A 13,241-nucleotide genomic window follows, 5' to 3' on the forward strand; every position below is an offset into this window, starting at 1 on the left:
ACATGATGGCGTTACATGATAAATTTATAATATTCGTTTCGCTCGTTCGGCACTTGTATTTATTGATGTTTGCTTAGTTAATAAAAAAAAGGCGCGTCTATACTGCACGATTTGAAGCGTAAATTGTTGCAACTAGTACGGTTTAGTAACAGTGCTATTTATTTCTGTCATTCATATATTAGTTCATGAGAATGCTAATATTAACTTTAAAAAATGTTTTTTATTATCCATTGCGAGTGTTTCTGTCTTTCAAATGATTGTTACAATCTGATGTCCCAAAGTTACTTCTTGTCTTCATCTACGGACACGTTCCTTCCTTTGCGACCGCAAGGTGGCGCTCTAATACAACTTATTTGCCAGACGTCTCAGCCTCTGGTCCTGGAACCAGATTTTCGGATCGACGTGCAGAGGCTTGAGTCGCCACCAGAGAATCCCCATTGTCGGCGTCATAGCTGAGATAGTTTCAAATTATTGAGGGAAAGTTGCCAACTTCTTTGCTTGAAATGTGGGAGAGTGAAGATGTAGTTGCGGGTAAACGACACACCCACAAAAAAAACCTCTCTTTTGTCCTCATCCGAACAGATAAAAAGAGGATTCGACATAATTACCTCTTAAACAGTAGCAGTAACAGAAACAATTGTCAGAATAACAGAAAAGTGTCACTTGTTTTGCGTGAAGTGCCTGGGGTGCCGCCTGTTCAACACAGCTTTTAGGCGGCTGGAATCAGCCGGAGGCCCAGAGCAGTGGTGGAAGTGGTTGAAACCGAGCCCTACACAAACAGGCCGGGTATTCAAGAGGGACCCCGCTCTTGTTTTAACCCACTCACAGACATCTCTGCTGCAGAAGTTGCCTGGGTGCGAGAAGCCCCCAACAATATTTCTTGATCCCCCCAGCAGCACCTCCTTTCTCTCTTGTTGTCCAGGACCAGGATCCATATGGCTGCAGGTATTGTTGCGCCGCTTTGAAGTCAAACATGAAGGTTTGTTTTAAATATTAACCCAGCAAAAATCGATGGATCCGACGTGAAACAACCCCCGAAAATATATTTAAAAACAAAATTTATTAATTTATTTTTAAAATATCCCCTACACCTCAGACTTAGCTCAATGTGTGAACGTGTGTGTGTGTGCTGCGCACGCGCGTGTGTGTCTGAAAGGAGAGCGCTCATTCACTCTTGGCCTGAGGGGACTACATAAGCATGTATTAGAAATAAACAGTAGATAAATAAATAATGACCTTCACAATAACAGACTGGCTGCTCCGTGATGATGTTGCCACTTAACCTTCCCGTTTTTGTTTAAGTTATTTCTTATCTGCAGGGAAAAAGAAAAACAAATCTAAGACAAATTTCCTAACAGACATGTTTGGAAATTAGGTTATTATTATTATTATTAATAATAATAATAATAATAATAATAATAATAATAATAATAATAATAATAATAATAATAATAATAATAATAATAATAGGAGGAGGAGGAAAGCATAACGCCATTTGTGCTCTATTTTAATAGAATAATATCCCTAAATAAATCGAGACGTAAACTAAAAACATAAAAAAAAAATTAACAACCACAGAAAGGTTCCCTTCAGTTTTGCTTTCACTCGGGTCCAAAGTGTGTCAGCTCAACTTTCTCCGCTCCTTTTCATGTCCACACCCGCTACAGCGCGCATGCGCCTCCAGTTCAGCCCCGCACCGTTTTACGTCCAGGTGAGGCAATCGAGTCCAGGTAAAATACTGACGGTTTACTACGCGACCGGAGGCTTAATGAGATAGAACGAGTTCACTTGGCATCGAACCCCTTCACCCCCCAAAAAAAAGCTTTAGAAAGCGCAGCTACGGGAGCAGCGATTTGGAAGGAAGAAGACAAAGAATGTCAATTATGGGCAAAATGGGGGAATGGCAGGTATGTAGTTTTATTGCTTCAAGACCTGAGAGAGTTGTCAGAGAGTGTTTGCTGTGATGTGTCGTGAAACGGGGTGTAAAACAACATCTGTCATCTGCTTTAACTGAAAACACACTTTAACGGTAACCAAACGCAGTCAGTGTCAATACGTCGGAGGCTGTTTCGGATCTCGTGTCATAGGTGTGAGGATCGCGGCGTTCTATTAGGGATAACAGGCGCGAGTTTCACTGTCATAAAAGCACTTGTCATTGTCAGTCGGTTTCATCGGGTCTTGTCATTAATGACCTGGCAACCCCACCAAAAATGGTAATCTGGATTCCTCTTTTTCTCTTGAACGAGACGAGCCAACGCCTTAAAGGAGCGGGCGACCTGTCTGCTGACCCACGACCTGCTGAGGTGAAGGCTCGGCCGGCGTCAGGGCAGAGCAGGCGCCCCTCGCCGCTCATTCACATGAAACAAGGCCATGTTGTTGTGTTAATTATTTACAGCCCCCCTCCACTCCAGTCCAAACACAACTGTCCCCTCCTCTGTTTCTCCCTCAATTGGACCTGTAGAGCTCCTCCGAATGGCTCACCTTTTTAACATAACACTAAGAGAAAAGCTTCCAAAACTCTGCGCTCTCAATGGGATTAAAACAACAATTCGGGGAGGGAGGTGAGCAAGTGCGTGGCAGCCGTGTGTTTGCACTTGACGTTTTTTTTTTTTGTTGTTGTTTAAATTTTATTAAAAATCCAACTGAATATAAGTTGCTTTGTTGATGGTGCGTTCAGGTGCCGTCCGCACGTGAAGACTATTGCTGCTGTGGTGCAGCGTTCTACCTGTCCATTGGTGTTGTAGCGAGCATTTTCTTTTGGGAGGGGGGCTGAGGGGGGTCTGGAACGACTGTTGATATGCTAATGAGGCCCTATGCCAGAGTTATTCCACATCAGCTCCAGCCCCACACACACTTCCACCATTAGAGGGAGACCTCAGAGCGCAGGACACACTCAGCTGCTCCAATAAAAAGTACAAGTCGAGCACAATCCACGGAGTGAAAAACAAGACGATCCTTTAACTCAATATCCACCTCCACAACCCATGAAAATGCTCTGGAAATTAACTGATAACATTAAATATGAAGACTGCGAGGTAAGGGGCTCGTTTTTATTCCACAATTATACATTTTGAGACAACAAGTAATTATTACATTTTGAGCGAGTTAGAAGCTATTTTATGATTTTTGACAGCCGTTATCTAGAGCGATATGGCATGAATTTTGTCGTTATAATAATTGTTAAAATACAAGATTGGATTATGTTTTAATATGTAATATACTCGAAAACAATTGTTGTTTTATACCAAACATTTTTCTTTATTTACGCATTTAAATACATTTTGATGATATTTTTTATTTTTCAGAATTTATAATTTTTGCTACTGAAAATGATTTTGATTTCGGCAATTTTCTCGTTTTGTTATTATTATGGTTTCACTCTATTGCAGTTGAGTTCGGTGACAAGTTTATTTTGACCTGCATGCTTGGTTGTGGTGCCTCTGCTTTTGGAGCGTGTATTGTGTGATTGCTGCCTGGGCCACTGAAAACTTTGACAATAGCTGTGTAGGAGTGGAGAAGCCAGTCGGACGTGTTTTCACCTTTACGCAGGATTACAAAGAGAGAGAAAAAATACACCGAAAAGGACAAATTATCGGGCTGCAGTTGCGATTTCCCCCAGAGTTTAATTCGGATCTTTTAATGCGCCATCTAGAAACAAGTGTTGTAGTTTCGAGGAAAATGCGATCGGAATCCTGCAGTGTGTCAGAGGACGAGCGCGATCGCCGCGCGTAAAAGTTGCGCCACCGGCCTTTGAAAACGCTGACTCTCCGGCATTTCTGTTCCGGGTTGCATCTGGACATTTTGTGGACTAAATTCGGAAACTCGCGGACACATTCTCGCCCGAAAACAAAGGGATGAGCGCTACAACCGAGCCGTCGTCTGCTGGACTTCTAAAGGTGCATATTGTTTCCCTCCTTCTCACCCTTCAATCCTATTGCTTTCTTTTGCGCTATGACCATAAGACCCTTTTAAACCCCCTCCTCCTCTTTTTTTAAACCCCCCCTCCCTCGTTCTGATTCGCCAGACTGGAGTGAATGTCCCTCTTTTTGTCTCTCTCTCACCACTCCCTCCCTCCCTCGCTCTCTCTGATTAGATATACCGATTCCTCCTTTCAATGGACGTCATTTAAGCGCAGACTCCTGACTCGAGTTGCGTCCTCCGCTTCTGTGACTTGTTATTAACTATTCCTCTTGCTATTAACCGTCATGAACGCGCTTTGATTCGAAGAGGGGATCGGCTATTATGAGCTCAGGAGAAGGGACGACAGCACTGTGATCAGGAGAAACTTTTCAATTCTCCAACATCTGCATTTTTTTAGATGAAGAGCACCGGGGATCTAACCAGCTGATGGATTATCGTTCCGTGGCGCATCTCTGATCTCCTGGGCAAGGGAGACTCGTGTTTTTCAGGGGACTTATCTGTCTATAATTCTATATTTTCAAAGATTTTTGCTGGCTCCGAGTCCCTTTGCACGCCTCCTTCTCCTAGAAAAATTCTTGTCTTAAATCGCTGCAACACTCTTTTCAGATGTTAGTGCACAGTTTCTCGGCCATGGTAAGTTGAAAATTTCACGCGTGGAAAACGTGTTCTTTAAACTGAAAACATGTTTAATTTTACGACTTTGATTTTTTTTCTCTTAATGAAAACAAACCAAGCTGTGGTGGATGCGCTCCGAGCAAGAGCCCTCGGCGCATTCGCAGCCAAAATAAAGCGTCATAATAACCAGATGAGCCGCTCATATGTGATATTTACTTTTTAATCTCCAACCCTCCAGGATCGCCATGACGGCACCAGTAACGGGACAGCCAGGCTACCTCAGCTGGGAGGAGTGGGCCAGAGTCCGTACACCAGCGCACCGCCGCTCTCCCACACGCCCAACTCGGACTTCCAGCCCCCGTACTTCCCTCCACCCTACCAGCCCATCTACCCGCAGTCTCAGGACCCTTACTCGCACGTCAACGACCCGTACTCCATCAACTCCCTTCACGCCCAGCCGCAGCCGCAGCACCCGGGATGGCCCGGCCAGAGGCAGAGTCAGGACGGCGGACTGCTGCACCAGCACCGCAGCTTGCCCCACCAGCTGTGCCGGGAGTACCGCAGGGAGGTTCTGCTGCCGTCCGGCCACGGCCTTGACACAGGACTGTCGGACTCTATCCCTATCCATGGAATATCACACTCTTTAGACGACGTTCAGGTAAAAGCAAGCGAACAAAGCCACTTCTAAGAAAACATTTATGGAATTCCATTCTAAACAGTAGTTTCTAAAATACACATTTATTCCTTAATCCTCTCAATAATGGAAACAGATTCAATTCTTAACGTCAAATACGAATAATCCCGAATGATTAATATTTCCATTCGCTATTATTATTTTAATTTTATTCACTGATACCAGCGCTGTCACTGTCACTTCCGTCGAAATTGAGTTTAAGGTGGACAAAGGGATGAGTGCAAGTATATGCTCTGCGTTTCCTCCACGACCATGTTCGTTCAGTTCTTAATCAGAAACAAACAATTTTCTAATTAGTTCACAGGCCTTTAATTGGCCGCCGTAATTACTATCCAATCTAGATTATGTGTGAGGGCGAAAGTGGGTCAGGATTATGGGGCGACACTGTTTCGTTATTTAAGTCTGATGGTATAGCTGTCGTTTTTCTGATCACTCGTGGGTAGAAACCAGCCCTCGTTCTTTTTTTTTTTTTTTTGATGAAATGATATAGTGCTTTTCTGTCTTATTCCTTTATTATGACACAAAACCAACCCCTCCTTCTTTCTTTTCTTTTTGTGTCACAGCCTGTTGAAGACCAAGGAATCCACATTCCCGATCAGACTGTAATTAAAAAAGGTAAGCAATTTCCTCCGAGATGCGTGTTTCTGCAGGCTCAACACACACGCACACACACACACACACACCATCCACCATTCTGCTCCGATGCACTGCGGTAATGCCTGACTGATCCTAATACGCGGTAGCCTATTTTTTCATTACATGCTCTCCAAGTGCATCAAACTGCCTCTACGTTTTCCCTCTTCTTCGCTGATGGAATTTACTGTCAGCTTTTTAGATAAGCGAGGGGCTGGTGGGCTTTTTTGGAGCGGTGTAACGCCGTTATTAATGGGAATGGATTTAGATTCAGGACTTCAGGGATGCATCCGTTAAAGGCACGACACGTTTTTCTTATTAGATTTTGTCCTCAGTTTTGCCTCCCAATTTCGTTATAATTGAAAAATTGAATTGCAACACACATCGTTATTTTTTTTTAAATAGCCACACATCAACAAGATAATTGGCCTCTCATATTAATAATCTCCTGCTCGTTGTGAGTGTGAAGCTCCGCTGAGCCATTAATGTCACTACTGATCCATCCACAGACACGCAGGCCCTTTGTCTCCGTTTTTAAAAAAGTGGCTATGAACGACCCCCTCCCGGTGGGAAATCAGAGCCAGGCGAAGGTGCAGGGTTCCATACTAAAATGTGTCTCGCTGTGAACTCACCAGTTGGTGGATTTTTGTCACATATCAAAAGCCCGGATTCATAAAGTCGTTTAATCGAATTATTGGGCGGAAAACGCGCACGATAGCGACACAAGTAGTCTGAAGCAGACCGACATACATGTATATTTTTTAAATGATCGTGCAAGTTTACACAAATATTTATCCTCTCGCATCTTGTATTTTAATAATAGTTATGGATTTTTGCGCCATTTCGTCACTTCATGTACAATGTTATACTCGCATTATAATAAAATAAGAGTGACTGTCATCGCGTTTGTTATTGTGTGACTGCTTTAATTTATATATTACTCGAGGTAATTAATAAGTAAGCAATTCATGAATAATAACATGCCGATGCATTACATTGTTATTATGCATGACATATCACGTACGGTTCTCGTTATCTCAGAAAGGAAGATTTTAGTTTCAGTTCAACATTTTGTGCAGTTTTCTCTGATCCACAGCTTAATCTTTGGCAGTTTTAATGGCGATTTTTATATGAATATAATAATAAATTCAACATCATGTTCGCACATTTTATGCCATCCACCTACGTAAGTGTTTTTGTTTGTTACAGTATAATATCAATATTTCACTGTTTGTCCGTTATTTCTTAAAACCCATTTGAAAAATGATGATCAAGTCGTGCAGCCTGATATTTTAATTCATCATCCATATTTTGGTCGTCGACGGTATTTTCAGGAGAATCCAGTTGACGTGCCTTAAACAGGCTACCTGTCTTTTTTTAGGATTTCGAAACGCCAAACGCCAATCCTTGAGTGTTTTGTGGCGTGTCATTTGCGCACTCGGATTCATTCTGATTTGATTCTTTACCCTCATTTCCTGTGGAATATATATTTACTACGATTTTTTTGCCTGTATATTTCCACGTGACTATTTTATCAGGATAAATAATGAATCATTTGATAAATAACGAATCACTTTATATCCATATTGTAAACGTGTTCGTGTCTATTATTATTATTATTATTATTATTATACGCCCAAAGTTCTGAGAGTGCGCACACATGTGGTGTCAAACTCCAAATCCGGGGCCTAAATCCCCTTTCTCATTTAGTTAAGGCTCTGCATTGCATGAAATTCACTGAGCACGTCTCTCTCTCTCTTGCTCTCACCCATCCACCCTCACCACCACCTCCCCTCCCTCCCTCCCTCCCTCCCTCGCTCGCTCGCACCCTCCTCCTCATCCCTTCGTCTACAGGTCCGGTGTCTTTATCCAAGAACAACAACGTCTCGGCCATCCCCATCAACAAGGACGGTCTTTTCGGCGGTGTAGTCAACCCAAACGAGGTGTTCTGCTCAGTGCCGGGTCGCCTGTCCCTGCTCAGCTCCACGTCCAAGTACAAGGTCACGGTGGCCGAGGTGCAGAGACGCCTCTCGCCACCCGAGTGCCTGAACGCATCACTGCTCGGCGGGGTGCTGAGGAGGTGAGTGTGCGGACGCAAAGCCCACCACCACACACACACACACGCACCTGAGCTGCGCGCGCTCCTTCTCTCACTCCTGTAGCAAGAATAATTAAAATCGACCAAGCATGACACCTCGCCGCTGCGTTTAAAGCAGGGGCTTCTGCTGAATTCTGCACTGACTAACTCGGCCCAGCTCTTCTTATCTTCCCTGCCCGCTTATTCCGCCTCAGCCTATAGGCCCAGTGAAGGCATCACACGAGCGCTCACACGGTCTCCATGTTGAACCATCTCTTGGCCCATCATATCTTCCCAGTTTTCCTCCTCCTCAGCCACACGTGTACAAGAGCTGGAGATATTGGTGATTAGACTGACATTAATATTCCCCTCTGTTGCTACAGGGCCAAATCCAAGAACGGCGGAAGATCCTTGCGGGAGAAGTTGGATAAAATCGGCTTGAATTTACCTGCAGGCAGACGCAAGGCAGCCAACGTCACCTTGCTGACGTCACTAGTGGAAGGTATGCGCAACTCACGTGTTCTCCCGCGATATCGGGTGCTTGTTTCTCCCTCTCTCTGTCTCACTCTTGGAAATCAGCATATGCGCTCATCCGTGTAATGTGGACCGACTTTGGCTCGCAAGTAATAAAGCATGAAGGGTGTGTGTGCGTGCGCGCGCGTGTGATAAAGAGAGCGAGCGGGGGAGAGAGAGAGAGAGGGAGAGAGGGCAGAATGGTGCTGGTTATTCTAGTGGCTTTTGCGGCGTGGAGGAGCACTTGCAGGTCCGCGCCTGGCCTACTTTGTACATGGCATGAATTTATGTGGAAGTCCAGTTCATTACCGAGTGCTGCTTGTTTATTGGCTGCTTCACCTCATGGATGAAAAAGTCGATTGATTTATTAACCTCGCACTGTTCACACACATTCATATGTGGCGGGATGTATTCGCTCCTTTCGGTTTCTGATTGTGGTCCTACCTATTTAGCTGATTTTACAAAAACAATATCCAGCGACATATGAGCCTGACATGACGTTATGAGGTCAGCTTTAACTGAAAATGACGTAAGCATTCTTATGCACTTCTTTGGCTACAGTGAGGTTTTTTGGACACTTGTTATCTGTTGCTTAGATCATAATCATGTTATTATTTACAATTTGTTTTTTTTTTTTGTTTAGAAACGACCAAAACAAACATGAATTATTGTATGTTAGATTGTACATTGAATTATAGTTGATCATATCAATTTAAATAAGACAACAGGACTACCAGACAATATTGACGCTAGGCTTGTATAGAAGCAACTTGGATTTTTAACATTTCTAATAGCGTCCTCTCAGGCTGAAAAACACAAGATATGTTGTTCAACAATTAAAACAACCTTTTTCACTTGACTTGAAATGCCATGTCACGTCAACAGCCAGTGGTATTTGGTGGGTTCTCCTGAAAGCCTGCGATGGTTCACTGAGTCTTGTTAATCATTATCGCTGGATCTAATGCAATATTCATTGAGCTTCGGAGAAAATTTGGTGCTGTATTGCAATGAGCCTGGATGTGTCTAGAAGGACGCCGGGGAGATGGCAAGTGCAGCAGGTGATTTGATAAAGGGACGCTGAAGTGCTGTCGCTCCATTTTATGGAAACCAGTTTACTGCACTTGAGCTTTGATGCTAATTGGCGCATGCGTTCTTCCGGAGCACGAGGCTTATGGGCAGGAAGCCCCGCAGTAAGAACTCAACTGCTTCAGGAAATTAAAACCAAAAATAAGGGGAAAAAAAGAACACTGGGAATAAGGATAGAGAAAGAAGAAGGGGGGAAAAAAATCACCAGACATGAGAGTTCGAATGAAACCTGCGATTCTCATAGCTGAAATATGTAAAGGAGATTTAGGTTTTAGCCTTTTAAAATTGCTTCCATGCCTCTGCCGGACTTCCAATAACGCACAGGCATCGGTAATCAATGACATGGTGTGAAGCATGACGCTCCGTCTATATTTCCAACCCGCTTATTGTTTCTCCTCAACTTTTCTCACGGTATATTGACACATGCCTTTTTTTTTAACGAGTGTTTATCTGCTGCGCAGGTGTTGTGCGTAAAACACCTGCGCGCAAAGGCTTTTGTTTTTCTTCATTTCGAAAATATACTTAATAAACAAACGCTAAATATTTCCCTTTTCTCCCTTCAGGCGAAGCGGTGCATCTTGCCAGAGATTTTGGTTATGTATGCGAGACGGAGTTTCCAGCCAAGGCAGTAGCTGAATATGTAAACCGTCAACACTCCGACCCAAACGAACAAGTCCAAAGAAAAAACATGCTATTGGCCACGAAGTAAGTGCTGCTTTCAGGACACACACTCAAGCTCACACTTCGGATGACATGTGAAAAACATATACGTCTGATAACCGTCGTCGTCAGCCTGAATTCGAAACGTCTCCCTCTGCGTTTGCGTTTAATATTGATGACGGACACTGTAATCAAACAGCCACCAGCCATAAACGCTCGTCACAGGCGCTGTAATGATGTGCGCAGCTGCTCAACAGTGGGTTGATCATAATATTGTTTCATGTTTGACGTCGTTTAGCTTTAAATTCCTGTTCACAATAACGCAAAAACATGATTCATTTTTATCAATCTGTAGATTTTTGTTTCTTTTATGTGAGTGAACAACGTCTTCTACCCATGAAAACATTCCACCTTTGCTCGTGTGCTTTTTGGTGAAAGCTGAAACACTGAAGCCCTGAAAACATACCTATAAATATAATTTATTATGATCACTCGTTATTTATTTTAAGTTTAAAATTATCTCCATTTTTATGTTAGCTCGGAGCTGAGCAATGTGACGTTAGATGTTGTTGCTTCGGGATATTTTAAATAATTTTAAATGTCTGCCTCTGCGTCATGTTATTAAAATAACGCGTATATAATAAGCGATAAATAAACATTTTGTTGCGTCATGCTTTTTCGTTTTTAGACGTTATTCTAGTTCGTTCTTTTACTTTTATGAAATTCGTTTCTCTGATTTTAATATTATAAATTACAAAACATAATCCTAGGTGATCATTACCGTAATTTTGTTAGTGGTTAAAAATGGTTGGATTTGACGCTCCAGGACATGTCTGGAAGCAGGATATTCAAATGATAGTTTGGGTTTCATTGAACATGTGAGTAAAACAGCTTCATAACTGAAACTGAAAGTTTGGTGCACGGCAACACACCTTCATGTAACTTTGATGTTCGAATAGCAGACACAAAATAAGTCTTTTTTTGATTAAGCTTTTTGCGTAAAATAAAAACTAAACGAAAAAAAAAGAGAAGAAACGAAGCAAAAAAAAGTTAGAATACGTTGCGAGAGCAGTTACGTGGTCAACGCAGCGCTACTATAAAATATATCTTTCTGTGAAGCATAAGCAAAAGTCGTTGGCGTCAAATTGGAGTCACGTGAATGGAATTGTTTGAACAGGTGATGAAGACCATTTTAGAGCGTTCTAGTCACGTGGCACGCTCAGGTCTGAGCTCATGCAGGTTCATACTTTTAACGACAAATCAGCAAAAGCACACACGAAGCTGTCATGCAGGTGAAACCGTGTCGACGCTCTGTGACTGACTCTCTTCCTGTTTCGTGTTTAGGCAAGTGTGCAAGGAGTTCACGGACCTGTTGTCCCAGGATCGCTCACCGCTGGGGAACTCACGGCCGCAGCCTATTCTTGAACCAGGAATCCAAAGCTGCTTGACCCACTTCAGTCTCATCTCGCACGGATTCGGAACCCCTGCCCTGTGCGCGGCCGTCACGGCCCTGCAGAACTATCTGACCGAGGCGATCAAAGCCATGGACAAAATGTACCTCAACAACAACCCCAACAGTCACTCAGATAACGGCACTAAAGGCGGAGACAAAGACGAGAAGCACAGAAAGTGACAACCCGTCAAGAGCCCGAAGGCCCAGAAAACAACCCCGGGGCCTTTTTCTCGCCCCAACCAATATAAATATTATAAATACTATTGATCCTGACCATTTTCTTTCCCGCTTTTGGATTCATCAAATGTTATTAAAAAAGAATCCAGCCGGACAGGAGCAGCTCCAGGGGGCGAGGACAAGGTGTTTTGCCTCCAGGACTTTTTATGCTTTTATTTTTTAACGAGCTGCAACGAAAAACTGACTCAGACCCACTCCACATCCTCTTCTTCAAAATCTCGACGAATTCCTATCAGTATTGTGAATAATAAACTTGAAAAAAAAAAGCAAACGAGAAAAATCCACACAGAGAACTCCATGTCAGACTCTGAACTTCATTCTTTTTTTTTTTTTTTTAATTCAAACACGATTCGCGGTTATATAAGGGAATCAGTGTTCATGTATGTATATATTTATTTATGTGTAATTTAATGGGAATTGTAAATATGGTGCGTCTGTTGAAACTTCTTTTTTATTTATCTGGTGCCTCCTGTTTTAGTGGGTTTTGAATATTCGGTTAGTTTTTCATGTGCGTTTATGGTTCTTAGAAAAACACACCTTTTTTTCGGGGTTTAATTTCTCTGGGATATTTCAATTCAGCCCTCTTGTAGCATGTTGAGGCGACATTGAAGCAAGTGAACAAAGTTACTAGAAATTAAAAAAAACCTCTCTATATCAAACTTTTTTTAAGAAAAAAAAAAAAAAGACAGAGCATAAAGGTGACACCCTGTTTTGTTTTATACAAGCTTTTATGTGTTGTGCCAATCAGAGTTTTCACCTCCTGTTCTCTCCGCCATAAAAGCAATAAATGGATTTTTTTTAAATGTCAGATTTGGGGGACCACCTGATTATCTTGTTATGTCCAATAATGTCCAAAATTGGAGGCGATTTTAGCTGTATTGTATAGACATGTGCTGGCAATAGTTCCCATGCCTGTCAATGTATCATATTCCTTTGTTGCCCAGAAAAAAATAAATATTTGATACGCTTCATCTGGATTTTTTTCCCCTATTTTTATTCAACGCTGGGGTGTTTTTTCTCCAGTAATTGAGTTGAAGTCTCCCCTGACGATTGCTCCTTGCAATAAGCAGCTGAACTCGTCGTTTCCCTCATGTATAATAAAAATGTTACTTCAAACTCCTAGTTCTGTATCTCATGCAGGCCAAATGGCTCGCAACAATGGATGCATTGGCGTTTGAAGTGTGCTCGCCTCCCCAGCTAAAAAGACCCCTCAGAGATGTGTACAGGCCTGCTGTGCTCTGTTTGGTTGTCTATATTTAGCCCCCCACACCCCACCCCGCCTCCTGCTATTGTGCTATCCAACACATAATATTTGTGTCGTTTTGTTTCAGTAGAGTCAATGGTGGTGCAAG

The 13,241-nt window shown here is 42.7% G+C and overlaps 1 protein-coding gene across 2 annotated transcripts; it reads left to right on the forward strand.

Moving 5' to 3' along the window:
* Positions 1-2,857: 2,857 nt before the first annotated feature.
* Positions 2,858-12,866, forward strand: tfap2a (transcription factor AP-2 alpha). 2 transcript variants are annotated; one of them, XM_053860887.1, is made up of 7 exons: positions 2,858-3,035; positions 4,775-5,194; positions 5,794-5,845; positions 7,718-7,943; positions 8,324-8,442; positions 10,103-10,244; positions 11,544-12,866. In XM_053860887.1, the coding sequence occupies exons 1-7, from the start codon at positions 2,985-2,987 to the stop codon at positions 11,830-11,832; spliced, it is 1,299 nt and encodes a 432-aa protein (XP_053716862.1). In that variant the 5' UTR covers positions 2,858-2,984; the 3' UTR covers positions 11,833-12,866. The 2 variants fall into 2 exon arrangements, with proteins under 2 accessions (XP_053716862.1, XP_053716863.1); XM_053860888.1 differs by lacking the exon at positions 2,858-3,035 and adding an exon at positions 4,113-4,554.
* Positions 12,867-13,241: the final 375 nt, after the last annotated feature.

The sequence above is a fragment of the Synchiropus splendidus genome, chromosome 3 (genome assembly GCF_027744825.2).
Source record: "Synchiropus splendidus isolate RoL2022-P1 chromosome 3, RoL_Sspl_1.0, whole genome shotgun sequence".
Classification (NCBI taxonomy): domain Eukaryota; kingdom Metazoa; phylum Chordata; class Actinopteri; order Syngnathiformes; family Callionymidae; genus Synchiropus; species Synchiropus splendidus.